Here is a 25026-nt window from a genome sequence, read left to right as displayed (position 1 = left end):
TTGGGATCTTGCAAACCCTTTCGTGCATCCCTCTTTTTTCCACCTGGCAGTATCCCTCCCCCCTCCCTTCTTGGATGCTTGCAAAACTTGCAAACAGGAAAGAGAGCCAAACAGGCCAAGAGGATGCTTGCAAAGCTTGCAAAGGAGGCAGGATGGAAGGCAGGCTTGGCTCGAGCCTGGATGGAGGAGCAACCGTCACCCCCTGGCCAGCGCGTGCTGGGCTCTTGGATCGGGCTCTGGAGGGTTTCCTTCTGGTCGGTCTGGGCTCCTACTCCTGGCCTCTGCCAAGCTGGGCAAGTCCTCGGTTGGCATCCTCATGGGGGACCCTGAGAAAGGCATCAGAGATGCTCTCAAGACCCAAGGTGAGAAGGAGGCAGGGAGTGGTCCAGGGATGCTCAGACCCTGGCTCTCCAAGGGTTTGGGGACTTCAGCTCCCAGAAGCCTCAGCCCTGATTGGGGATGGGGGTGGAGTCCAAAAAAGGGGGACGTACTAACACAAATGACACTGCTTGTCCATAGGGAACCATTGGAGATGTTTCCTATGTTTTCCTATGGACAGGTCTTCCCCAATGTTTCCCTATGGGCAATTATTCTCCAACGTTTGTTTTCCTATGAGCAAATATTCTATGTTTCCCTATGGTTAAGTATAGTTTCCCTATGGGCAAGCACTGTCATTTGTTTTAGTCCCATAAAAGGACCTGAGTTTGGGGATCCCTGCTTCCTAGCCCTCTTTCTCTGAGGCTGAGAGAGTGTGACTTGTCCAAAGTCATCCAATGGGCTTCCATGGCTGAGCAAGGATTTGAACCACAGTCTCCAGAGGTATATCCACGCTTAGAAATAAAGCAGTTTTTGACACCCTTTTAACCGCTATCACTCTATCCTACAGAATCCTGGGATTTGTAGTTCGGCTAGACACCAAAACCTCTCCGACAGAACAGGATCTTCAAACTACAAATCCATTTTTACAGTCGTCTTTCTTTCTTTCTTTCTTTAGGAGGCTCCGACAAAGGATTTGGATTGTGCGAATGGATCCTAATTGTCTTTACCTTCATCATGGTCATTTTAACTTTCCCTTTATCTCTCTGGTGGTGCATAGAGGTAAAAAACAAAGTTCCTTGGAAAGTTTTGATGCTACATTATTTTTCTTCTTAAGGTCTCACTAGGTGTATTATCGTGACTGAAAGCTAATTTTTCTTCTTGTGGGTTCATATGAAAAGAATGACTGTGATTTATTCTTCTATAGAATAGTCATACAAAACTATATTTCCAATACTTCCATTGCATTGAGCCAGGGCAGTTAAAGTCGTGTCCAAACGGATTATTTCTGCAGTGCGGATGCAGCCTATGTTGGGTTTTTAACTGTTTGGTTTTCATGCTGGTATTATTTAATGCTTTCTATTAACTTTTGACATCAATGCTTTCATTGTATTCTTTCAAAATGATTGCAAGCTGGTTTGAATCCCATTTTGGGAGAAAGGTAGGCTATAAATCCAATCAATCAATCAATCTCCAAATAAAAGTAACGGAGGGAATGGGACCATGGCAAATTCTAAGCGTGAATGGTTTTCAATGTTTCCTCCTCTGGGATACTAGAAATTTGGGGTCTTAAGAATAATTCCATTGAGAGGGTCTGAATTCTTTATGGTGAGCAATGCATCAATACACCATGGAGGCTGGCACAGATGGCAAAAATTGCCAGCTTGTCTTCTTTTTTCCAGATAGTCATGGAATACGAGCGAGCGGTCATCTTTAGGCTTGGGCACCTCCGAAAAGGAGAGGCGAGAGGGCCAGGTAAGGCTTTGATGAGAACCAGCGTGGCGTAGTGGTTGGAGTGTCAGACCACAACTCTGGAGACCAGGGTTCAATTCCCGGCTCGGCCACGAAACCTTCAGGGTGACCTTGGGCAAGTCACACTCTCTCAGCCTCAGGGGAAGGCCATGGCCAACCTCCTCTGAACAAATCTGGCCAAGAAAACCCCAGGATAGGGTCTCCATAAGTTGGAAATGACTTGAAGGCACACAGCAACAAGAAGTAGCTCTTACCATTAGGAAGGTCTTCCTAAGGATGAGGTGGAATCCATTGCTCCAGGTCCTAGTCTCTGGAGCAGCAGAAAACAAGCTTACTCCACCATCAATATGACATCCCTTCAAATATTTAAACACAGTCATCATATCATCCCTTAACCTTTTCTTCTCCAGGCTAAACGTACCCAGCTCCCTAAGTTGCTCCTCATTGAGCTTGATGGTTTCCAGACCTTTGACCATTTTGGTCACCTTCTGGACATGCTGCAGCTTCTCAATATCCCTCTGGAATTGTGGTTACAAGAGATGAAAACTAGACACAGAATATCTGGACATTGAATAGTACTGTTAGCTGATCAAGAGGAATCCTCTGTGCTTTGCATGGGCCTAGCAGCAGATGTCTGATTCCTGCTGTGTTTCATGCTCCTAATTTTATTCCCCGCAGGTGTGTATTTCATCTTGCCCTGCATAGACACCTTCATCACGGTGGACATGAGGACCATAACCTTCGATATTCCACCACAAGAAGTAGGTATTCCCTTTCTTGCATCACTTGTGAACAAGATAGATCTCTTTCACACAGCTTTCCAACACAGACACAGACACACACACGCTCCAGCTGCATTTCTCTTTTGCTACATGAGATATTTGGATTGTAGAGCTTGCACAGCATAGTCCAGTGATTCCTAAACTTTGGCCCTCCAGATGTTTTGGACTTCTGCTCCCAGAATTTCTGACTTTTGGCCAAATGGCTGGGGCTCCTGGGATTTGAAGTTCCAAAAACCTGGAAGACCAAGGTTTGGGAACCGCTGGTCGCTACCAATACAAACGAAAGACACAGAAAAGGTGACTCAGAGACGTACACATACACATATTTTGTGTTATTTCTGTTACGACTGGTCCTCCTTTGCTGCAGCACAATCGCTCACAATCTAATTTACAAATGCAGAAAATTTCCAGTTCAAATTTTGCCTCTGGGCCCAAGGCACAATTAAGAAAATTAGCAAATGCACATTAAAGTATCTATCTGAAAATGCATGACTCAAGGATTGTCTAGTTTTATAGCAAATAGCCTGCTTGCTGTCAGTTATTTCTGACAGGTTGTTTAAGAGATGCCTTAACTCAATCATTCCTTTCTTTGTAATTCACACACTGAATCACCCTTCTTCTCCATTTCTCTTTCTCCCCTAGATTCTTACCAAAGATTCGGTGACGGTTAACGTAGATGGTGTGGTTTATTACCGGGTAACAAATGCCATCCTTTCCGTGGCGAACGTTGCCTATTCAGACCCAGCCACCCGGCTCCTGGCTCAGACCACTTTGAGGAACGTTCTGGGGACCAAGAACCTCTGTCAGCTCCTCTCGGACCGAGAAGAAATTGCACGAAGCATGCAAGTATGGCTAAAGCAAGGTCCATGTTGCATCTCCTTTGGGCGTTCAAAACCGCATCTGATTGCGTTTCCGTTTGAAGCACAGAAGTGAAAATCTATTCTGTGGAGATGGCTTGCTTGAAACATTTGTCCAAGACACCAGTATATAGATGGTAGTCAGTGTGGTGTAGTGGTTTGAGCATTGGGCGATGACTCTGCAGAGCTGAGTTTGAATCCCAGCTCAGCAAAGTCTCTCAGCCTCAGAGGCAGGCAGTGGCAAGCCCCTCTGAAGAACCTTGCCAAGAAAACCCTGTGATAGGGTTGCCTTAGGGTTGCCATAAGTTGGGAGACAAGGACGTGGAAGCAAGCTCTGATATAGAAACAGCCTTAAGATGTTTAGTGTATGGTTTCCACAGAGCTACTTCTGATCAGTATGAATTCTTGCACTCTGTCCCAATGGGTGGCTATACTCCTGATGCGCTCTTTTAACAGGCCACACTACATGATGCCACCGAGGAATGGGGGATACAAGTGGAGCGTGTGGAGATCAAGGATGTGAAGCTCCCCATTCTGCTCCAGAGGGCCATGGCTGCCGAAGCTGAAGCTTCTCGTGAAGCGAGAGCCAAGGTAGGAAATTCTGCACATTCGCTTTGTTTGGCGATCTGCTAGGAAGGTCACCATCCGCTGCTTCCCAAGCACTCTGATATGGCAATTATTTACCCCGCACTGTGCCATGCCCTGGTACCATATCTGTGCCCATTGGTGGCAATAGTTTCTTTCTTACCTGGAGGCCAGGGACTGGCTTGTGGACCAGAAACATTCCATAGCCAAGATGAATACTAAAGGGGATAATGGACCACCTTGTCTCATTCAAAAAACAAACAAGCACCCTGATCTCTCATACCGTAAGGTTACAGTAAACCCTGGTTAAGAAACTTTGTTGAAGGCCTTGGAGCATCACTTTGTCGGACCTGTATCCACCTTCCTTCCTTCCTTCCTCCCTTCCTTCCAGGTAATTGCAGCGGAGGGTGAAATGAATGCCTCCAGAGCCCTGAAGGAAGCCGCCATGGTCATCACCGAGTCTCCGGCGGCCCTCCAACTCCGCTACCTGCAAACCCTGAACACCATCGCCGCCGAAAAGAACTCCACCATCGTCTTCCCGCTGCCCATCGACATGCTCCAAGCTGTTGTAGGAATGAAGCACTAACCAAGGCTCCTGATACAAAATGAGGCCCAGAAGCTCCTTCTTGCAAGATTGCTCAGACAAAGAAAGTGTTAATTCTTTATTTGGCAAGTGCTTAATTTTTAAACAATGGTGTGTTGTTGCATTGTGTTCTTCTTTTTTACATTTCATTCCCCTCTCCTTCCCTCCCGCTTGACAAAAATAAAATTTAAACATTGATACGGGAAACCGCTGGAAAAATCTTCTCCATTGCTTCTTCCCGATCGTTCTCGTCCTTTTCCTTGGATGCATCAATAAAGATTCAATGGCTCCAGTGCTGAAATAACAAGGGTTTGACTTCCTTGATGGATCCAATCCATTTCTAATATGGACTTCTCTTCCCCTGCTGCCCTTCATTTTACCAAGCATTATCACCATTTCCAATGCATCACTCTCCAAGCCTCACTCTCTCAGCCTCAGAGGATGTCAATAGCAAAGCTTTCTGAAGACATTTGCCAAGAAGACCCTATGGTCACCTTAGGGTCACCGTAAGTCGGAAATGGCTTGAAGGCACACAAAAACACTGCATTTTATAAAGCGTGATAGCCTCGATTGTCGTTTTGGGCTTGTCTATACCATTAAAATACTCTGCATGAAATTTGATTTGAATGTGATCCAGCCATGCAAGCAACACTCTTTGGCGGAGAAGGCACATGTGTGTTGTGTGCCTTCAAGTCGTTTCCAGCACATGGCAGTCCTAAAATGAACCCATCATGAGGTTTTCTTGGCAAGACTGGTTCAGAGGAGGTTTGCCATTGCCTTCCCCTGAGGCTGAGAGAGTGTGACTGCACAAGGTCCACCCAGTGTGTTTCATGGCCAAGCTGGGAATCGAACCCTGGTCTCCAGAGTCATGGTCCAACAGTCAAAGCACTAGGCCATGCTGGTTCTTTGCAAGAGAAGGTTAAAAAAAGATCTTGTAAAGAAATGCCAAACCTTAGGATGCCTTAGGATGGAGCTAAGGCATTTAAAAGTGTTGTTAAACTGCATTATTTCTACAGTATAGATGCACCCTTAGTCTTCACCAAGCTAAGCATAGCCAGATCCTTAAGCCAATCCTCATAAGGCTTGGTTTCCAGACTTTTGATCATCTCAACTTTGGTCTTCCAGATGTTTTTGGACCTCCGCTCCCAGAATTCTCAACTTTTGGCCAAGGTGACTGGGTCTTCTGGGAGTTGAAGTCCAAAACATCTGGAGGACCAACGTTTGGGAACCACTGTGTACCCAGACTTGTGATTCCCAAACTTTGGTCCTCCAGGTGTTTTGGACTTCAACTCCCAGAATGCTCAACTCCTGGCCAAGGTGCTTCTGGGAGTTGAAGTCCAAAACATCTGGAGGCGGACCAACGTTTAGGAGCCACAGTGCATCCAGAGGGAGAAGGATCCAACAGTCTCATGATAATAATAATAATGATGAAATGCAATCCAGGGTCCTCCCTTGGCTTGCAGCATATTGGGCACAGTTGCTGCAGCAGGGCTACTGGCTTTTGCGCGCAAAATGCGCCCAGCTGCTCGGTTGGAACGAGGGCAAGGGCTGCGTGGGCGGACCAACTGCCAGCTCTGGATCCTTGCAGACAGAGGCAAGGCTGGGCAAGTGGCTGGACCTCATGGAGGAGCCAGAGAAAGAGGTCCCTGCAGAGAACCTGGATACTGAAAGAGCCATCCCTGGGATTTTCGCAGGCAATGGAAGGGAAGGTAAATCTGATGGTGGTGAGGATGCTGTACCCATTTTTCTCCCCCTGCATGCACACTGCAGACATAACCCAGTTTCATCCCACTTTCACTGCCCTGGCTCAATGCTAGGCAATACTGGGTGGGGACTGTGCTTTCTGGGGCAGACTTTTGAGCCTTCTCTGGCTGCATCTGTACTGCAGAAATAACCCACTTTGACCCCACTTTAAATACTGGGAACTCTACTTTTTGGAGACCTTTGAGCCTTCTCTGGCTGCATCTGCACTGCAGAAATAACCCACTTTGACCCAACATCTAACTGCCCTAACATCTCCAGGAAAGATGCAAGGATGAAAATGCAAAGAAAGAAACCTTGCCAGTCGATACTTGCAGCAGTAAATTAGATGGACCAAGGACCTGGAATTGGTATAAGGCAGCCTCCTATGTTCATATAGCCTAGGATTTCAGTTACCTGGGGAATGGTAATTGTGGGGCTGGAGTATCCACTTGGTGAAAATGCTGCTTCTTGGTGGATAAAAAAAGCAAACAATTTATAGGGCGACAGGATGCCATTTTGAGCAAAGAATAAAATAATGGTGTTTGGACTACAAGAGGACAAAGAATGAAAAGGTGTTGGCATGCATTTGGTCCAACTCCATTTTAGATGTGAGTATTTGTTTGCACAGCAGAGTAGCTGCTTATGAGTTTTTGAGAAAGGATTTTTCAAAGCCTGGGAGCAGCCACTAGGAAGGTATTCTCCCCCTAAATGAGACCTTCAGGGATGTTTCCACACTGCAGAATTAGAGCAGTTTGAGATCACTTTTAATTGCTGTGTCTCCTTTTTAAGGAATCCTGCGATAACTCTATGGGGTTCGTCCGCACTGCAGAAATAGTCCAACCCGAATCTCATCGAACCACCGTGGCTCAATGCCATGGGATCCTGGGACTTGTAGTTTTGTGAAATGTTAAGCCTTCACTGTCAGGGAGCTCTGGTGCCACCAACGAACTACAGAGACCAGGACTGCATAACATGGAGCCATGGCAGTTCAAGTGGTGTCAACCTGGATTATTTCTCCAGTGCGTTGGCGGTGAGATCCATACCCCGATTTTGTCTAGCTAATAGGAGCTATTGTGGTCCAGTGGTTTGAGCATTGGACTATGACTCTAGAGACCAGGGTTCGAATCCCAGCTCAGCAATGAAACCCACTGAGTGACCTTGGGCAAGTTGCACTCTTTCAGCCTCAGAGGAAGGCCATGGCAACCCCCCTCTGAACCAATCTTGTCAAGAAAACTCCAGGATAGTTTTACCTTCAGGTTTGCCATAAGCTGGAAAGGACTTGAAGGCACACAACAGCAACCTAAGCTAGTTGGATGGACCTTCTTGAGAGGATCAGGTGGCCCTGGACATTCCTCTCTGTGATCTCTATATATTTTTTGCCCACAGGCGACATGGGAGAGCTTTCCACTTAGATAGATCAAGTGGCCTGGCATATAAACCATCTCTAGATTTATCATGATTCCACCAATGACCCTGAGACCCAGGTAAGCGGTTACAGTGGACTGCTGCTATTGGGGTGCATTCACCTGCCCAGGTTCTCAGTGCCCCCAAAAACCTTAAATGGGGTGGGTTTGTGGATCTACATTTCCCAAAATCCCTGGCAAAACATTAGAGGTCAGGGAGAACAGGATTTCGCGTGATAAGGGAGTATAGAGCATACATGCCCAATATGTACATCCGAAGCTGCCTTATACCAAGTCAGGGAACCGGTCCATCTAACCCAGGGATGGCTTTTCAGGAACCATTGGGTTGTGAGCCCACAAGCCTTAACTATCATAGCCAGTGGGGAAGAATGCTAGGAGTTGCAGTCCAATAGCCTCTGGAGTGCCACATGATTCCCACATCCGGTCTAGAGCCATTGATGATACACCAGGGATGGGCAACGTTTGGTTTTTCAGATGTTGATGGACATCTATTGTTGTTGGACATCTAGATGTTGTTGGACAGCCAGGATCCTGTTATGTTCCAATAACTGGTTTTATATGATAAGCATACATACATAAATTGACAGAATTCATTTTCCGGGTGCAGAATTTTGGATTTTAAAAACACGCATTAGCAAGATCTGTATTTATTTCCCGGCATGTATATCTCTCTTCAAAAAATATATATCTTATACTTTTCTTTCTTTCTTTTTAACCTGCAGAGAAGTTAGATCAGGACCTGGGGACAATCGAGTGGTTCCTGGTGATCTTTTCGTACTTCTTACTCATTCTGACTTTCCCCATATCCTTCTGGCTGTGCCTGGAGGTAAAAACAAACACATTTGGAAATCATCCACGGCATGAAATCTCCTGCCTTTCCCTCTTTCGAAAAGAAGAACACGTCAGTTCCACCTTATAGAAACTGAATTTTTACACGTTGCTTGTACGTTCAGATTTGGACATACTTTGGTCCTTCAACTCCCAGAAGCCCCAGCCCACTTGGTCACCAGTCAGGAATTCTGGGAGCTGAAGTCCAAAAACATCTGGAGCACCAAAGTTTGGAAACCACTGGGAAATAGTGTAGTTTGACACCACTTTACTAAGCGCTGTAGCTCCATCCTATAGGATCCAGGGGCTTGTAGTTTTACAAGGTCTTTCGCCTTCTCTGCCAAAGAGTGCCGGTGCCTCACAAAACTACAAATCCCAGGATTCCGTAGGGTGGAGCGATGGTAGTGAAAGTGGTCTCAAAGTGCATGATTTCTAAGGTAGATGCACCCATAGTCACAAATGTGCAACTATATATTATCTCCTAACCTAACATCACAAACTTTCCTTAACAGCCAGCAGCTGCACCAAGCAATGGAAGTCTGTTCTGCTGCAGGATGGCATTTCCAGCCCTTTTCTGTTGGCAATCTCTAGTGCAATAAATCAGAAGCAGGACCCCGGTCATGACTCCGTTCTTTACCAAAGTTTGCTGGCAGGACAGGACTGGAAATATCAACTTGAAGTATCCAGATCACCAAGAGAACAGACCACCGTTGCTTAGTGTGGCTGCTGTCTGTTAAGGTAGGTTTTTTGGGGGAGACATTTGCAATTATGGCAATGGTGACATGATTGTAAACATGAATACCGAGCTGTTACAAACGTGTAAGTCTAGCGTACCTGTATATACTCAATTATAAGCCAACCTCATGTATAAGTCAAGGGCAAGTTTTGGGGCCCAAATTATGGATTTTGTTACCACCCATGGATAAGTCGGGGACAAAATTTAGGGACACATAGCAAAGGATCTAAAGGATGAAGCAAAGCAAAACAATGTCAAAGAACTTACAAAATTCTTGCAGACATAACTCTGGATGGATGAGAGAGTAGAGGGGATCGGTGCTTCACATATTATACTCCTGCTTTTCACCAGGAGACGGTTCCTTCTTTTAAATAAGAGTTAAGATGCAATACTTACATTGACCCATGGATAAGTCGACTCAGGGTTTTTTTGGGTCACTTTATTTGACCTAAATTTCTAGACTTATACATGACTATATACAGTACATATTCATAACTGCTCAGCAACTTTTCCTTTCCATATTAGATAGTTTTCAACCACTCTATTCCTAAAAATCACAACAAATTCTGTCCTCAATAACTTTCAAGTAGCAAACCCTTTGCCTGTAATCTTAATAAAACATTGTAAACCTCCAACATTTTGCATGAAAGGAACATTTGCTGTTCCTTTCCCTCCAGGCTTGCGCCTACTGTATTGTTACAATATTCCCTCTTGGTCTAATTAGCTTTAACATTAGGTTTCTTCTTCTTCTTTATTTCTGTATTGTATTTTGTGTGTGCCAAATATGAACATTGCAAAAAAGTTAGAGGGAACCAGGACAAAATGTTCAAGGCAGGGGGAAAAGAGAGAAACAGATGCTTTGGGAAATGATCTCTAACCTTTTCCTCCTTTGCAGATTGTCACTGAGTTTGAGCAAGCTGTCATCCTAAGGCTGGGACACATACGGAAAGGAGGAGCAGTGCGCCCAGGTAAGTATTTGATATCATAGTTTCAGCATGTGATAGAAGGGTTATGCTGATCTATTTTATGAGGACACCATGTAACAATTCCTTATTAAACAGTTGTGGTCAAAATATTGGTTATAATTGCAACGGCTGTTGGCTTGGCACAAATAAGACTGGACTGGACTGGACTGGCTTGGCAACGTTTGGCCCGTCCTGGGCTTATGCTTTTTGTAACAATTTGCAGAAATCAGAAGGCAAAGCTTTTTTGTCTTTGCAAAAAGACCATCCTACTGTGCTCTGCGTACCCAGTTGCTATTAGAAATGTTGTGACAGTGGACTCAATGGCTGGCATGTCTTTTCCTGCAGGTGTGTACTTCATCTTGCCCTGCATAGACATGCTCATCAAAGTGGACATGAGGACAAGGATGCTGAATATACCACTCCAGGAGGTAAGCCATCCCTTTCTTTCGCCAATTTGCTCTTTCGTTTCAGAGGCTCTGCCAGGCTTTGTTTGATAGTAATAAGATCCCTTGACCAGGAAGTTAAATTCTCTCACATCTTCCTGATATAACTCTTGAAACTGGCCTGAGTTTTGTCACAGGCAGTGACAGCAAAGACTGTGCCAAAACCTCTTTTCTCTTCTGTCATCCCTGTTTTTTCTATCAGTCTTCATTTTTTTTGTCATCCTCCTTCTCAGTCTCTCTCTCTATTTCTCTCACTTCTGTCGCTCTTTCTCCTCCTTTTTTTGCCACTCCATTCCCCTCTTTTCCCTCTCTCCTTCCTTCCTTCCTTCCTTCCTTCCTTCCTTCCTTCCTTCCTTCCTTCTCCTTCCATCCCTTCACCTACCTTCCTTCCTTCCTTCCTTCCTTCCTTCCTTCCTTCCTTCCTTTCTACTTCCTTCTTTCCTTCCCTCCCTCCCTTCTCTTTCTCAGCCACTTTTTAACCCATCTTCATTTTTATGCAGTCCTGCAAAGATTCTCGCTCATCCAGGATTTTCTTCCTGGGGCGATCAGTCACTTGAGAACTGCCTTTTGACCTCTGGGATTCAAATATTTGCATCTATCTCTATCTTTGAGTCATGCATTGCCTTTGTTTCTTCTCTTCTACCCGAGGTTCTTACCAAAGATCCACTGTCGCTTGATGTAGATGGTGTGATTTATTACCGGATTGAGAATCCCCAGCTGGCTGTCAAAAACATTACGAATCCTGACTCGGCCACTCTGCTCCTGACGCAGATCACTTTCGGGAACGTTTTGGGGTCCAGATACCTCTCTCAGATCATCTGCAATCGAGATAAAATTGCACAGGATATACAGGTACGTAGAATCACGCTAGGCTGGAATTTGGTAAGGGGCGTATGTCTTTATAGATGGATTTATGGGTGCATGGAATAGAATTGAGTAGTTCTGCACCATCCTTAACCATCTAGGTGGTAGAATGCAAGATATAGCCATATTACTCTGTAGTATCAGTATGTAGAGAGAAGTTGTAGCACCTTTGAGACTACTAAAGAAAGTCGTTGGCACTTAAGACTATGAAAGCTCGTGGTGCCAGCTTCTTTCTTTAGTTAGTCTCAAAGGTGCTACAAAATCTCTCCACACACTTATTCACCAAGAACAGTGAATCCCAAACTTTGGTCCTCCAGGTGTTTTGGACTTCAGCTCCCAGAAGCCCCAGCTAGCTTGGCCAACAGTCAGGAATTCTGGAAGCTGAAGTCCAAAGCATCCGAAGAATCAAAATTTGGGGAGCACTGATCTAGAGGATGCTGTGACATTACTACATATGGGCACCCTTTGGACAGTGGTGGGATGACTGATATGCCATCACCCAATGCAGAATGGCCACCAAGTGCATCCAGAAATTGGCTAGGAAGTGCCCCATGTGTATTTGGATTGCCCAATATGCAATAATACCCTGACATGCAGCTTCACTATTCACTAGCGGTTTCGTTCTGCCTCTGCAGTATAGCTAAGGATTCAAAAGTTATGTAATGTAGACCGTGATATAGAATCTCGGTCACTGAATGATAGAGTTGGAAGGGACCCCAAAGGCCATCAAATCTAATCCTTTGCTCAGTGCATGATCTCCAGCTAAAGTTTCCCCAGCAGATACTTGTCTAGCCTCTTTGCGAAGACATCCAGAGAAAGGGACCCTTGGTTTCATTGCCGAACGGCTGTTACCATCAAGAAGTTCCTATGTTCAATCGAAATCTACTCTCCTATAAGATATAACCATTAGATCTGTTTTGGTAACAGAGAACAAACCTGGTGCAGTTATGTTTCACATGGGCAGAGCAAAACAGCAATATAATTAACTCTGGGGTCTTTGTAGTTAAAGACGTAGGTGTTAATGTCATGTATTTGAGCGTCCGACTACTATAGGACTCAGGAGATCAGGGCTCGAGTCTCCACTCAGCTATGCAACCGGCCCTTGGGCAAGTCATATTCTCTTAGCCTCAGAGGATGGTGACAACAAACCCCTTCTGAAGAAACCTGCCAAGAAAACCCTGTGATAGTTTCAACTTTGGGTCTCCGTAACCTGGAAAAGGCATGAAGGCACACAACATGCGCAGACACCCATTTTGCATAACAAAGATGCTTATATTCTCATGCCTTTTATTTTTGGTTCTTTTAAACAGTCCATTGCAAGCAATGCCCTCAGTGCCTGGGGGATAAAGGTGGAGCAGATAGAAATCAAGAATGTGAAGACGCGGGTAAAGGTAGGCCTTTTTAGTATCGTTCATTGTAAAATCAAATCAAATCAAAACATGAGCTTACTTCAGAGTTTGAAACACAATGCAGGCGTGTCCCGAGTCTTGTGCATCCCACATTCTCTTTTCCCATTTAGTTGCATGCTGATAAGCTGTGTTGTATAATGATTAGAGCATTGGACTGGGACTCGGGGAAGTCCAGATCCTAGTCCTTGCTGGGCCATGAAATTCACTGGGTAATTTTGGGCAGAGAGGTCTCTGCCTTCCCTTTCCTTTGTCTCAAGCTTTCTTACCTTTCAAAGAAACATGTATACTGCCTTGATCTCACTGGAAGAAAGGTAGGATTAAGTGTAACTAATAAATCCATAAGAATAAATTAGGGTTTCACAATCAGTTCAGAGTTTTGAAAAAAGCAGTATAGGGCACAGTCCAAAATGCAAGTCTTAATGTATGTTATATGGAGGCAATGTCCTCTACGGCTGCATCTGCACTGCAAAATTAGTTCAGTTTGGCACCGCTTTAACAGCCACGGCTCAACGCTATGGGATTCTGGGATTTGCAGTTTTGTGAGATATTTCTCTTTCTCTCATAGAGCTCTGCTGCCATAACACAATCCAGATCTTAGGATCCCATAGGACGGAGCCATGACAGGTAATGCAGCACCAAACTGCATTAATTCTGCAGTGTGTTTTGATGTCATTGAAACGCAAAATCTCCCTGCAGATAGAAAGAAATGGTAAATCAGGCAGAGAGCGCCAGCATGGCATAGTGGTTAGAGTGTTGGACTATGACTCTGGAGACCAGGGTTTTGATTTCCAGCTTGGCCATGGACAAATCCTTCCAAGAACACTCCACAATAGGTTCGCCTTAGGGTTGCCATAAGTTGGAAGCAACTTGACTGCCGACAACAACAACAAATCAGTCAGAACAATGATAAGTCCATCTTTCCACCCACCTTTGGGTTGAGTAAGAAAATAGCTTGGAAATCATATTGGCTGGCGTTCTGCTTAGGACTGATGACCTTACTTCTGTGCAAAATTGCACTGAGTAGTTTGGCAACATCCGTATTTGCATTGAAAGTGTTGTGCATTAGAACACTCTTGCCAGTGTCCAGATGTGTATCTTCACAATTCACAAATGGGGTTTTCGTTGCATTTCTCCAACGAACTCTAACAGATTTGGAAAGCTATGAAACATAGACTGTGACTTTAACCTCGGAGGACAGTTTGGTCTGGATAATGTTGGACTCTTAACTCCCGTCTGTTCCAGGCTAGTGGGAGTCCAATTTCATCTGGAGGGTCAATGCCAGCATCTCCTCACTCCTTGGATAAGGTAAGTAGGCAGCAGGTGAGAAAGGGTTTTGTAGGATGGACAAATCTGGTCAACGTTGAGTACTCCTACATTCAAATTTTGCAGCCGTCGATAAATTCGGATTCAATTCTGAAAGTGACCATTCTCACGTATCCCTAAAGCTGGACAGAATGTTGCGGATTTTGGTACATTTTGATTTTTAAAAGGAACCAGAAAGAAATTCTCATCTGTCACTAGACTTCAAACCAAGCTTCAAGGGATGTTGGGGGAAATCTACTTTTAGGAAATGATAAAAAGCATTGGTACATCTAGTCCAAGCTTGGATGAGTTACGTACTTGTTCTTTGCACTACAGTAAGCCTTTTGTATCCAGGGATTTTTATTATCCATCATCTCAAACATCCACGGTTTGAATATATTTTTAAAATATATAAATTCCATGAAGCAAACCTTGGTTTTGCCATTTTATATAAGGAACACCATCTTAATATGCCACTGTCTTCATAGTATGGTGCCACTTGAACATCTTTGGATTTTGGAACCAAACCCCAGCAGATAACAAGATCGTACTGTTTTATTATTATTATTTGTAGTAGTAGTAGTAGTAGTAGTAGTAGTAGTAGTAATAGTATTTATATCCTGCCCTGGTTCCAACCCTTTTACTTAAAGAGAGCTGAGGGATTCATTGCCCACCTGCTACATTTCACGAAATGTGTCCCTGAAATCTGGGGAGATCAGAAAGTGAACCCTGGGATGGAAGGACGAATGGTCACACTCCATATGGGGTGGCTTTAGGTATACTGAATACATGACCAGGATCAGAGATTTCTTACCTTCCAGGTAAATGCGTTGGACTGCCGAATGGATGCCCCCAGAACCGTGAAGAAGTCCTCCATCACCATCACGGAGTCTCCCACATCGCTCAAGTTTCACTGTGTGCAGACGGAGATCACCGGCAGAAGTGCCATCCACAACTCCACTGACTATGCCATCACTGAAGGCGATGATTTTGGAGAAGGTCCTAATCTAACAGAAGGCTAGAGTCCTCCAAAGTGCTGTAGCAGGTGCTACATTGGATGCTGACATTTATATAGGTTTTTCTTATTATGTTGTTTCATGCCTCTTCCCCCATGCCCAAAACATGAATAAAGTTTGAATATTGAGAAAACCTGGAGCAAGAGAGTCATTGCACCCATCTCTGTCCTACATCTCTTTCATGCCATCCTCTGATCTGGGCTACTTCTGGTCTGAGGCTATTTTCAGTGTTGTTCTGCCTCGAACCATGACATTTTATAAGGCATCGGCTGCATCTGCATTGGGGGAATAATCCAGGTTGACACCATTTTAACTATCATGGCTCAGGGCTATGTGGGAATTGTAGTTTTGGGAGGCATTTCACTTTCTCCGTCAGAGCACCCTGGTGCCACAACAAACTATCGTTTCCATAGAGGTCTTGTAGCACCTTTGAGGCTAACTGAAATAAAGAAGTTGGCAGCGTGAGCTTTCATAGACTGCAGTCTACTTTTTCAGATACATTTAGTCTGAGGAAGTAGACTGAAGTCTAGGAAAGCTCATGCTGCTAACTTTCTTTAACTATAAGTCAGATACAACTTGAAGGCAGACAAGAACAACAAAGGTTAACCTATCATGGGGTTTTCTCGGCAAGATTTCTTCAGGGTTTGCCGTTGCCTTCCTCTGAAGCTAAGAGATTGTGATTTCTCTAGGGTTTGTGTTTGTATTTGTAAAGGAAATGCCATTTCTCCCTTTCTCAGTAAACCAAGGTGGGGAATTGCAAATAATTCTCAGATACCTCCAGGAAGACTTAAGCCGACAAACTTTTAACAAGTTCCAGGTAAGCTTTATTAAAGGCCGTTCTCAAAGAAGTAGGAAAATAAACAAGGATAACAGTTTATGGGGAGGATCTCAGCTATTGCACAGAGCCTTGGGCTACTGGTTGCTAGAAAAGGCCACACTTCTGTGTCTGGTGGAAGAAGGAAGGACCTCACCAGAGGCCAGAAAGGCACTAGATCTTTTGTTTCTTCCAATATACGAAGGAGTGAGAAAGAGAAAGCGGCTTCCGTCTTTATGCAGACAGCTCCGCCAGGGCTCTCTCCAACGGATCAACTTCCCAGTAATCGTCTTCCCAGCCCAGGAACCAGCCAGTGAAAGTCGGTGGCTCATGCCCTTGTCTGATGAGTGTGATGGGAGTTCTCCTGTCGCGGTTGGAAGGATCTGTCTCGATGTATCTCCTTGCTGTAAAAGAGCCAAGTCAAAAAACATATATGATAAAATACAAGAGAGACGGGATTCCTGTAAGGTTTCAAAGCCGATATCCTACACTGGGGTTGCATAGTGTAAATCTCTCCATACAGAGAAGTTTGTATGTTACAGATTATTATAGTCAGAACTGACAATAGGATTTAGGTCTAATTGTGCTACACAACTTTTGCATATTTAATACACAACAGCAGTATTGTGCCACTGAAGAAAGAGCCAAAATGCGAGAACTGGAACTGAATAATGCAGCCAACTGTCTATGTGCATCTCTGCTCAATGTACATCTGTGATGGTATCATATGTATAACTTGGCTTTTACTACTTTGAGACCACATCAGACAAAATGTTCAACCACTTCCACAAGAGAAATTACATATGCAGGATAAAAAGCCTTTGGACAAAACGTCTTTGCTCTCTAAGGCAAAGAAGAGCCTGTTTGTAAACCATCGTAATTATGATAATAGAAAGGGGAAGAATAAATTAAGACATGAGATGAAAGAGCGAATTAAGGCTTGCAATAAGTATGTTGTACATTTTGGTTGGCCAATAAAGGTAGCACTATTTGGGGGATTTTTGCTTGAATTTATTAAATGGCCAACACAGTGACCCCCGGCATGTTTTCTCTTTCACAGGGTCACCATAAGAGGAAGCTGACTTGATGGTACATAACAACAACAACAAATGGAGAGCCAGAATGAGAGACTTGTGTGCCACCTACCTGATGCCTCTGCTTCTGTCTTCTCCTCTTCCTGGGCATCTTTTCCAACCCACATGAAGACCTTTCAGAAAGAAAGAAAAATTACTTTGATGAGGCTATTTTAACTTCCTTACCTTATGCGTGATGCCCACCAAAAGTTATCTTGTTAAGTAATAATCCATCAGTGTTATGCTATCTTGCAAGATGGTTGTGACTGAGAAAAACAGGATAGGCAAGCAGACTTCGGGCTATAAAGTTTTGATTTAGACGTTTAAGTGCATCATCTGGACTGGATGCAAAACAACAGTTTGTGAAGGTGAGCGCAAAGTTACAAAGCAAGGCTGCCTCGGAGCATGGGCTTAGCCCAGGAATTTGCAGTCAGCACCAGAAATGATCTTAGAAGTCATTTCACAGAAAAAATAACCCATCTCTGCATTCCCCACCCCAAGTATTTGTTTATTTTAATTGTAATTTAAGTGATGGATGGATGGGTCAGGAAGTCTTTTAGTTGTTGCTATTAGACAAAAGGGAGTTAAAAATCCTCGTCAATTGAAGTGAACAAATCAGACGGATAGATTGCAAGTCTATAAGAGAAAAACAAGAAGTGAATCTAGCATATTTATGCAGTGTAAGCAAGCAGCCACCGATGTCAATGACTTGCACCACTGAACAGGAACATGGCACTTTTAAGCTACCTTGGTAGAATCCGGGATCTCTGATACAGAGCATGAAAAGACCAGATTACCAATGAGGAGATGCATACCTGGTCCCAGGTGTCCAAGAGCATAACATCATCTGTGGCCAAATCATCCTGGGTCAGCTCTCCAGGCACTTCTTCAATCTAAACAGAATATCGGATGACATGTTAAGGAGTGCAAATATCCCATTCCAAAGCTCACAAGGGATCCACATCATTGGACCCATGCTGGGAAGTCAAAGGGCTAAAATCAGGTGCATCTGGAACAGAGCTTCTGACCATGTGTAGAGTCTAGCTAGAATTCTATTAGGGCACTATAATAGTGTAAAAATACTCTACACTAGTGTAAAGTGGTTGCATGAGTATAAACACTTTCTTAGAAGTTGTATGTGGTCCCTAGTCGTGTGCATGCAGTCCACAAGTATGCACACAACCCTTTCTCTCACATTTGACTTGGTGAGTGGGGAGCTATTTGACAGTTGCAGAATGGTTAAATTCAACATCTTGGCATTTGTTGCACAACTGAGAGAACCGACACAACCATATTGGTGTGGTTTATTTATTTATTGAATTTATATCCTGCCTTTCTCTCACAATGGTGTATTCCTACACTGCAATAAATGTGTACGATCCCTCTGTGATCATTCAAAGACACCTTCAGGAACATGAGAATTGCCAGTCCAACACCCATCATTTCCCAATATCCTCAAAAACCTTCACTTTACTTCTCTAACCCAGCAATTCCATCACGATGCATCACAATGATTGATATATGTGTGAAAGGATTCTGGCCCATGAGACACTCACTATGAAGCGCCCGATCTTGTTAGAGCAGGCAAAGAGTCGAGGGGGGTGAGCATCCATCTTCTTGTCCTTCAGGCGTGGAGAGGTGCGGTATGGAGCTTTACCACCAAGAGCATCCCAGAAAGCATCTGCAAAACAGAGTGGGCCATTTTATACATGTGATTTTGCCTACACCATCATTACATTGCTAGGAAGACATCTTATATAGATAATACAGGGTTCATTAGACAGTGTTGGGTCCGATATCAGAGATAAACATTGCATTGTTAAGAAATCTTTCTGTCTTTCTTTTAACTTTTTCCAAAGGATCATGTTCATCAAAGGTGGGCAAGATATAGTCCCAGACAACCAGATGGACTGCAATTCCCAACATCCTTACACAATGTCACAACTGTTGAGCTTTGCAGTCCTACGAAATCTGGAGGGTTACAAGTTCTTCACTCCAGATAAACCGTAAATGCAACAATGAGATCAAAATTCCAGGTCTGCATATTTTCCTGAGTGTGAGGATCAGGAAAGCAGGAAGGTGTGTGAACCAGAGGATGAAAAGTATAAGGGGAGAAATCACACTTCGAACCTGGTTCTCTGCCTTCAACAACTTGGGTTCCTCGCGCTCCCAAAATCTTCAGCAGCTCCTGAGCCCCAGACTTCTCACTGTTACTGGCTCCTTGGCCCACCCAGAGGTACGCTGCGGAGGGAGTTTTCAACACAAAGGCATCATTGGAGTTGAGTTCTTTTGCAGCTGCATTTATCTGTGAAGGAAGGAACACAGAATGGCATCGAAGATGGAAACATTGACTTTGGGGCTCTAGAAGCGTCTCCTTTAGAGCACCATCCTGTTGGCTTTTGAGGACCAGGAGCATGAAGCCATAGAAACCGCCACAGACCCTTTAAGAATTACAGTCATTGTCCATCAGAGGTGGGACCTTAGTTGTCCTTTGCTGGGGCAACATGTTTTTCCAGTTCAGCTGAAGCAGCACATAAGGAGCTGTCCACAGTCCTGACTTTTGCCACCTTAACCCAACATCCCCTCAGCATAGCATAAATATCTGCAAACAGACCTGCGCTACGTTGAGCCATATATAAAGCCCTTGAATTTGCCTTGCACAGCCATTTTGTGCTTTGCAGCAAGCAGGCAGAACCAGAGAAGCATTTGGCTTCATTTCCATAGCCAGAAGCACCCAGACCTTGGAAAACCCTTGTGGATCTCAGTGCTAGTGTCATTATTGTGCATCTGGCTATGGGGACATAGCTAGATACTTCTCCGATCCTGTCTTATTGCCACAAAACACAGAATACAGGGTGACCATGTGGGATGGTTTCAAGGGCTTTACAGAAATTCAGGTGGTGGGCTTTGGGCACTGAAGAGTGCATAAATGAGGTTGTTATGTAGCCTATCCATGCATTTAGGAGTCACTTACCTCCACAGCTCTGGTGGCGCCAGAAGTGCTGGACCGGACCTGGAAAAGCCGCGTTGCTGCAGGGCTTGTCTGACCGCCATCCCTGGAGGTGCCGCCTTGGTACACGATCAAAGGCTTCCCACCAAATAGGCTCATGAGGTGAGGTGGCTCTTTGCCCTGGACTACCCGTTTCTGCGAAGAAAAAAGCCCACAGTCATTCCATGGAGAAAGAAACGCCTGAGGATGAATGCCCTTCTCGTATTGTGGTGTTAAGTCAGTTTGCCAATGGAAACAGACCAGTGAAGTCACTGAGCCTACAAAATAACCTAAGACTGTTATTTTCTTTGGGATGCCATTTATATGCATGTGTAAGTTGCGCTATGCATTGTTGTTGTTGTATGACTTGAAGTCATTTCTGAGTTATGGTGACCCTAAGGTGACACTATTGTGGGCTTTTCTTGACAGAATTTGTTCAAAGCAGGCTTGCTTTTGCCTTCCTTTGAGTGTTTCCATGGCTGAGCAGGGATTTGAACCCTGGTCTCCGAGTGTCTTAGTCCAACACCCAAACCACTACACTACTCTGTCTGTCAATGCACACTATGCATACAGGGCAACTTATTCACCATAGCGTAACAGACATTGTGTTGACAATAGTGGGAATGGAATTGCACATCCAGCACTGTTGTGCATTGCAGTTTCATATTCCACATTCCGGTAGCACATTGCACAACAGCACCCACTGTTTTGCGCAGTGTTGGTATTCTACAAGGGGTTGTGTAGTGTTGATGTAGCTTTAAATCATAGACACTGGTTTTCCTTTTTATACATACCTGCACTGCAATACCTCCCAGCTCCTCATCCAGTTGGACAGTAAGGAGAGCAGATGCTGCAATTTCGTCTTGGGAGGATTCGGCACCTTGCCTGAAAAGAAAGAACAAAATATTTTGAGTGTGTAGAGCAAGGATGTTCAAAGTGTGGCTGTGGGGTCACAAGCTAGCCTTCATGTTTTGGCAGTCCTTGATCTGGGAAGAGCAGATCCAATAAATCTTCAGGGATGGTCATTTGTCTTTTAAATGGGTTGTTAAGCATTTTTAACAAATCTAATTCCATACCCTTCAACATTTCACACATGAAAACCAGAACACATGCGGCCAAGCAACATCAGAGTGTGGTCAAGAGGGCAAAAGCCGTTAATGAGGAAGCACATGCAAGCCAGGGGAGGCTGCAGCAGTTTGCTTTTGCCTCAGCCTACTGGGAAGGGAAAGGTTATGCTCCCTCCTTTCCTCTCTCCACTGCTGAGTTAATAGACTCCAAACTACTTTTGCACCTTGAACTCAGTTTGCACCAAATGTAGTAAGATGAGGATGAAAGGGAAAATTGAAAGGAAGAGAGAGAAACTGGGACATTTAAAAAGCGGCTAAAAAGTGGGAGGACAGAGGATTAATTGGGAATATCTCTGCCAGATTGGCAGAGGATATGCAGGATTCCTCATCATTGGATCTGCTGTCTACAGTGGTGGAGAGTTGCAATTTAACCACAAGTAGAAGACCACACAATTTCCACCCTTGCAATGCTTTGCCTACATCATTCAAGAATTCAGCTCCAAAAAAGCTCTCTTACCAGGTGTAGATGATTTTCCCCTGCCGGTTTCCATGCCTGTAATCGTACAAGATGATATAGCTGTCTCCGCCATAGAACTGACCGTAGCTTGAAGGATCGACTGGCACCTTTGTGGAACCTTCCACTCTCCAGATCTATAAGGAGAATGGCGTATTTGAAAAGAGTTTTTGCTAGCGTTCTTCTTAATTTGACTACCTTTGTACTCACAGTTGGGTATTTTTGGCAGTCTAACGGGAAGATGACTGAAGAAAATATATCAAAAAAGGATATAATCTAGAAGTCCACTACACATATGTTTTGTTGTTGACTGCTGATCTTTCACTGCCTTGCACCCATTGTTTCTCATCTATGTTTTGTAGGCATTTGATTATTAGTGTTCACAGATTATTTGGTTTGCCATTCCATATCATGTTTTTGCAATACATTAAGTGTGTATGTGTGTGTGAACTGTGTGCCTTCACATTGTTTCCAACTTTGTTGTTATGTGCCTTCAAGTCGTTTCTGACTTATGGCGACCCTAAGTCAAAACCTATCACCTGCTTTTCTTGGCAGGTTTCTTCAAAGGGGGTTTGCCATTGCCATCCTCTGAGGCTGAGAGAGTGTGACTTGCCCAAGAGTCACTGGAAGCTGATTAAAGAATTGCGCTGGAGGACCTATAAGCATGTTCTCTCTAGGAATCTCTAGGTCCTCCAGGGTAACCTCTGGTGGACATTGACAACAGAGTTGTATTGTCGGACCTAGAGATTCCTAGAGAGAACATATAAAGCAAATCCATGAATAATCAAACCTGCAAAAGGCAATAGCCGACAATGTGGAGGACCGACTGTAGTCCAAAAAAACTACTGAAGAGCACCAGCAAAGCTGGACTATGGGGTTATTTTAAGCTCTTGCACAGGTTTCCTGTGTCATATTCACTGACTGCAATAAAAACCACTGGGCCAGTAACCCAAACTTCCTTTTGCAAGCTCAGTCTGACCTCTGTCTTGAAGTAATCCACCAAATGGGCACAATAAGAGCCATGCACCAGCCTACCCACTCTGTGCATCAGGTACCTGTTTGTTCCCAGTGCCATCGTCTTCCATGCCATGCTGGGCCGCCATAGTCGGGGTGACATGCAATGTGGCAGCATCGAAAGGCACGTTTTCGATCTTGGCAACGCTACCGGAGACATAGGCTACCCCAAGCCCCTCCGTCTGGTCCCTGTCGCGCCAGTTCTTGAAGAATTGCTTGAACAGAGGCGTTTCCCCACTTTCTGGAAGGACTTGGATCTGAAGTAAAGAAAGCATTTCAAGATGGGTCAAGATTTTGTTCTGTGCCAGGCTTCCATTTAAGAGGAAAACAAAGGGAATTTCCACACTTCCAAGACTTAAAACTGGTTTGCATTGAAAGATATCTGTAAGGTTGCCTTCCAGATGTGGTTGGCCTCCATGTCCCATCATCCCCAGCTGGTCACAACAGCATGGGTTTGTGTAACACCATGGTCTGTGTATCCACAAGTCACTCTAAATTTATGGAGGTGGGGGGAAACATTTTAAATTACACGATTTTGGTGTGATGTCTGAATACAACCAGTTTTTCCATTTCAGACTTTGATTTTGCTTCCCTCCTTTCTGACTTCTCTCTTTGCATTCCTATTTCCTCCTCTGAATGGAAATGTGTAATCTCCAACAATACAGTTTTTGTACTGTTATGTTCTGTAACTTGATAAAGTTTTGCACTGTGCAGCTTTTCTTTTATCCTCACCTGTGTTTGTCGCGGATAATTCATCTTGGTGATAAATTCTGAGGCTGTTTTCAAGGCGGCCTTCCTTTCTTCAGCATTGGCGTTTTTACCTGTGAATAACAATGGGTGCAAGGACACATGTATTTTACATAGGTGTGAATGTGGACATATATCATGGACTGAGTAAGGCATGCCTCTCTTCACCATTCGAATGTTCTCTCATGTCTATGACCCACCAGGAATATATGTACATATATATGTTCTTGTCGTTGTGTGCCTTCAAGTCATTTTTGACTTTTGGTGACCCTAACACAGCGTTTTCTTGGCAAGATTTGTTACAAGGAGGTTTGCCGTTGCCTTCCCCTGAGGCTGAGAGAGTGTGACTTGTGGCTGCATCTACACTGTCACCCAGTGGATTTCCATGGCCAAGCCAGAATTCGAACTCTGGATTCCCAATGTCCTGTTCTAACACTCAGACCAATACACCATGCTGGCCCACATTTAACTCCTTCCAATTTACCTTTCCATACGAAGATTTTGCCATCGGTGCCGTGGTCAAGGATGAAGCAGTCCTCTGAGTTCAAGGCTGACTGAGAGAATGGATTCTCATCCGCCACCAGAGAAACGGCCATATTCCCTGCACTGTTGGAGACCTGTAAGTGGGACAAAATGGATATCCATACTGATTTATTTGTGTATCCATGGGGAAGAATGCTTCCATATCCCAGAGGTGTGTTGGCCTTTGCATCATGCACTCGGCTCAAAAAGTAATCTCTCATATAAGCTAGGCTGCAATTGCCCTCAGTTCTCTTTGGAAATAAAATCCCTCTGGTTTTGGAGACATCCCTCTTTGCTTTGCAAAAATCTCTGTGGCCAGCTGCTTCTTGTTATATACCTTGTAGAGTTTAGCCAGTCTCCTGTTGGTCGCGTCGGCTCGGGCGTCATCGACTGTGCCTTCCGGCAGACTGGGCTTGGGTCCCAGGACCTGAAAGACAAATATTTATATATCCGTCTATCTGTATCTGTATCTGAGAGACAAGTTGGGAAGGTGAGAGAGGAAGAAAGAAATGTCTCGCTGCTCCCAGATGCTCCAAAAGGGACAGAGATTAAAGAACAAGATTGCTGCAGAAAGAGAATTATCTGCGAATTTCAACTGACTGTTCTTTATGCATGTGATTCAGAAGAATAGTTTTGAAAAACAGTGGAACAGGAAAAGGGAAGAACCAAAGACAAAAGGTGAGGGAGATGACCAAAATGATGCTGTAAGCAAACTGGCAGCTCCCATGGCTTTGTTCCAGTTTGAAAACACATGAACCCCAAAATGTTTCTGGGAGATCCAAGCTTGGGTCTCCTGAATAATATATAATATGGCCTAGACTGTGCAACTAAATGTTTTACTGTGGTCATAATAAACAGTAAAGAGGCAATTCACTTTTTGGGGAGGACAGAAATGAAGTTGTGCGGTGAATCTAGAGAGATCAAGGGCTATAAATACAGCATCTAAGGTGCTACATTCAGC

At 44.3% G+C, this 25026-nt stretch overlaps 3 protein-coding genes across 8 annotated transcripts in view; 2 read left to right on the top strand and 1 right to left on the bottom strand.

Moving 5' to 3' along the window:
* Window positions 1–205: 205 nt before the first annotated feature.
* Window positions 206–4857, top strand: LOC149308047 (stomatin-like). 2 transcript variants are annotated; one of them, XM_089534983.1, is made up of 7 exons: window positions 206–362; window positions 995–1098; window positions 1719–1791; window positions 2467–2549; window positions 3213–3416; window positions 3884–4018; window positions 4404–4857. In XM_089534983.1, exons 1-7 carry the CDS (start codon window positions 317–319, stop codon window positions 4596–4598), a joined length of 840 nt encoding a protein of 279 aa, XP_089391109.1. In that variant the 5' UTR covers window positions 206–316; the 3' UTR covers window positions 4599–4857. The 2 variants fall into 2 exon arrangements, with proteins under 2 accessions (XP_089391109.1, XP_089391110.1); XM_089534984.1 differs by lacking the exon at window positions 995–1098 and having other exon boundaries at window positions 228–362.
* A 1333-nt stretch (window positions 4858–6190) lies between these two features.
* Window positions 6191–15414, top strand: LOC149308046 (stomatin-like). Of its 4 annotated transcripts, XM_089536996.1 has the most exons (8): window positions 6191–6304; window positions 8485–8588; window positions 10222–10294; window positions 10637–10719; window positions 11383–11586; window positions 12909–12989; window positions 14250–14312; window positions 15131–15414. In XM_089536996.1, exons 1-8 carry the CDS (start codon window positions 6217–6219, stop codon window positions 15329–15331), a joined length of 897 nt encoding a protein of 298 aa, XP_089393122.1. In that variant the 5' UTR covers window positions 6191–6216; the 3' UTR covers window positions 15332–15414. The 4 variants fall into 4 exon arrangements, with proteins under 4 accessions (XP_089393122.1, XP_089393123.1, XP_089393125.1 ...); XM_089536997.1 differs by lacking the exon at window positions 14250–14312; XM_089536999.1 differs by lacking the exon at window positions 8485–8588 and having other exon boundaries at window positions 6195–6304.
* Window positions 15415–16126: 712 nt separating this feature from the next.
* GSN (gelsolin) overlaps window positions 16127–25026 on the bottom strand; it is a 34018-nt gene continuing 25118 nt past the window's right edge. For both annotated transcript variants that reach the window (XM_089534976.1, XM_089534975.1), the window contains exons 6-17: window positions 24403–24492; window positions 24028–24160; window positions 23529–23617; window positions 22838–23053; window positions 21786–21919; window positions 20996–21086; window positions 20187–20357; window positions 19343–19517; window positions 18769–18893; window positions 18028–18105; window positions 17286–17346; window positions 16127–16543 (exon numbers count right to left, since the gene is read on the bottom strand). In XM_089534976.1, the coding sequence (XP_089391102.1) occupies window positions 16374–16543; window positions 17286–17346; window positions 18028–18105; window positions 18769–18893; window positions 19343–19517; window positions 20187–20357; window positions 20996–21086; window positions 21786–21919; window positions 22838–23053; window positions 23529–23617; window positions 24028–24160; window positions 24403–24492 (1533 nt within the window). In that variant the 3' untranslated portion in view covers window positions 16127–16373. The remainder of the gene's footprint in view (window positions 16544–17285; window positions 17347–18027; window positions 18106–18768; window positions 18894–19342; window positions 19518–20186; window positions 20358–20995; window positions 21087–21785; window positions 21920–22837; window positions 23054–23528; window positions 23618–24027; window positions 24161–24402; window positions 24493–25026) is intronic.

This window comes from Sceloporus occidentalis, unplaced genomic scaffold, assembly GCF_023333645.1.
Source record: "Sceloporus occidentalis isolate IW3139 unplaced genomic scaffold, rSceOcc1.0.p SCAF_8, whole genome shotgun sequence".
Lineage (NCBI taxonomy): Eukaryota > Metazoa > Chordata > Lepidosauria > Squamata > Phrynosomatidae > Sceloporus > Sceloporus occidentalis.
This window is presented reverse-complemented; position numbering and strand designations above follow the sequence as displayed.

Excerpts from the sequence above, each read along its gene's own strand:
- LOC149308047 (XM_089534983.1), top strand. The coding sequence starts at position 317 with ATGGGGGACCCTGAGAAAGGCATCAGAGATGCTCTCAAGACCCAAG. Across the intron at positions 363-994 it reads AGATGCTCTCAAGACCCAAG|GAGGCTCCGACAAAGGATTT; the intron begins GTGAGAAGGAGG and ends TTCTTTCTTTAG. Across the intron at positions 1,099-1,718 it reads CTCTCTGGTGGTGCATAGAG|ATAGTCATGGAATACGAGCG; the intron begins GTAAAAAACAAA and ends TCTTTTTTCCAG.
- LOC149308046 (XM_089536996.1), top strand. The coding sequence starts at position 6,217 with ATGGAGGAGCCAGAGAAAGAGGTCCCTGCAGAGAACCTGGATACTGAA. Across the intron at positions 8,589-10,221 it reads CCTTCTGGCTGTGCCTGGAG|ATTGTCACTGAGTTTGAGCA; the intron begins GTAAAAACAAAC and ends CCTCCTTTGCAG. Across the intron at positions 14,313-15,130 it reads CTCCTCACTCCTTGGATAAG|GTAAATGCGTTGGACTGCCG; the intron begins GTAAGTAGGCAG and ends CTTACCTTCCAG.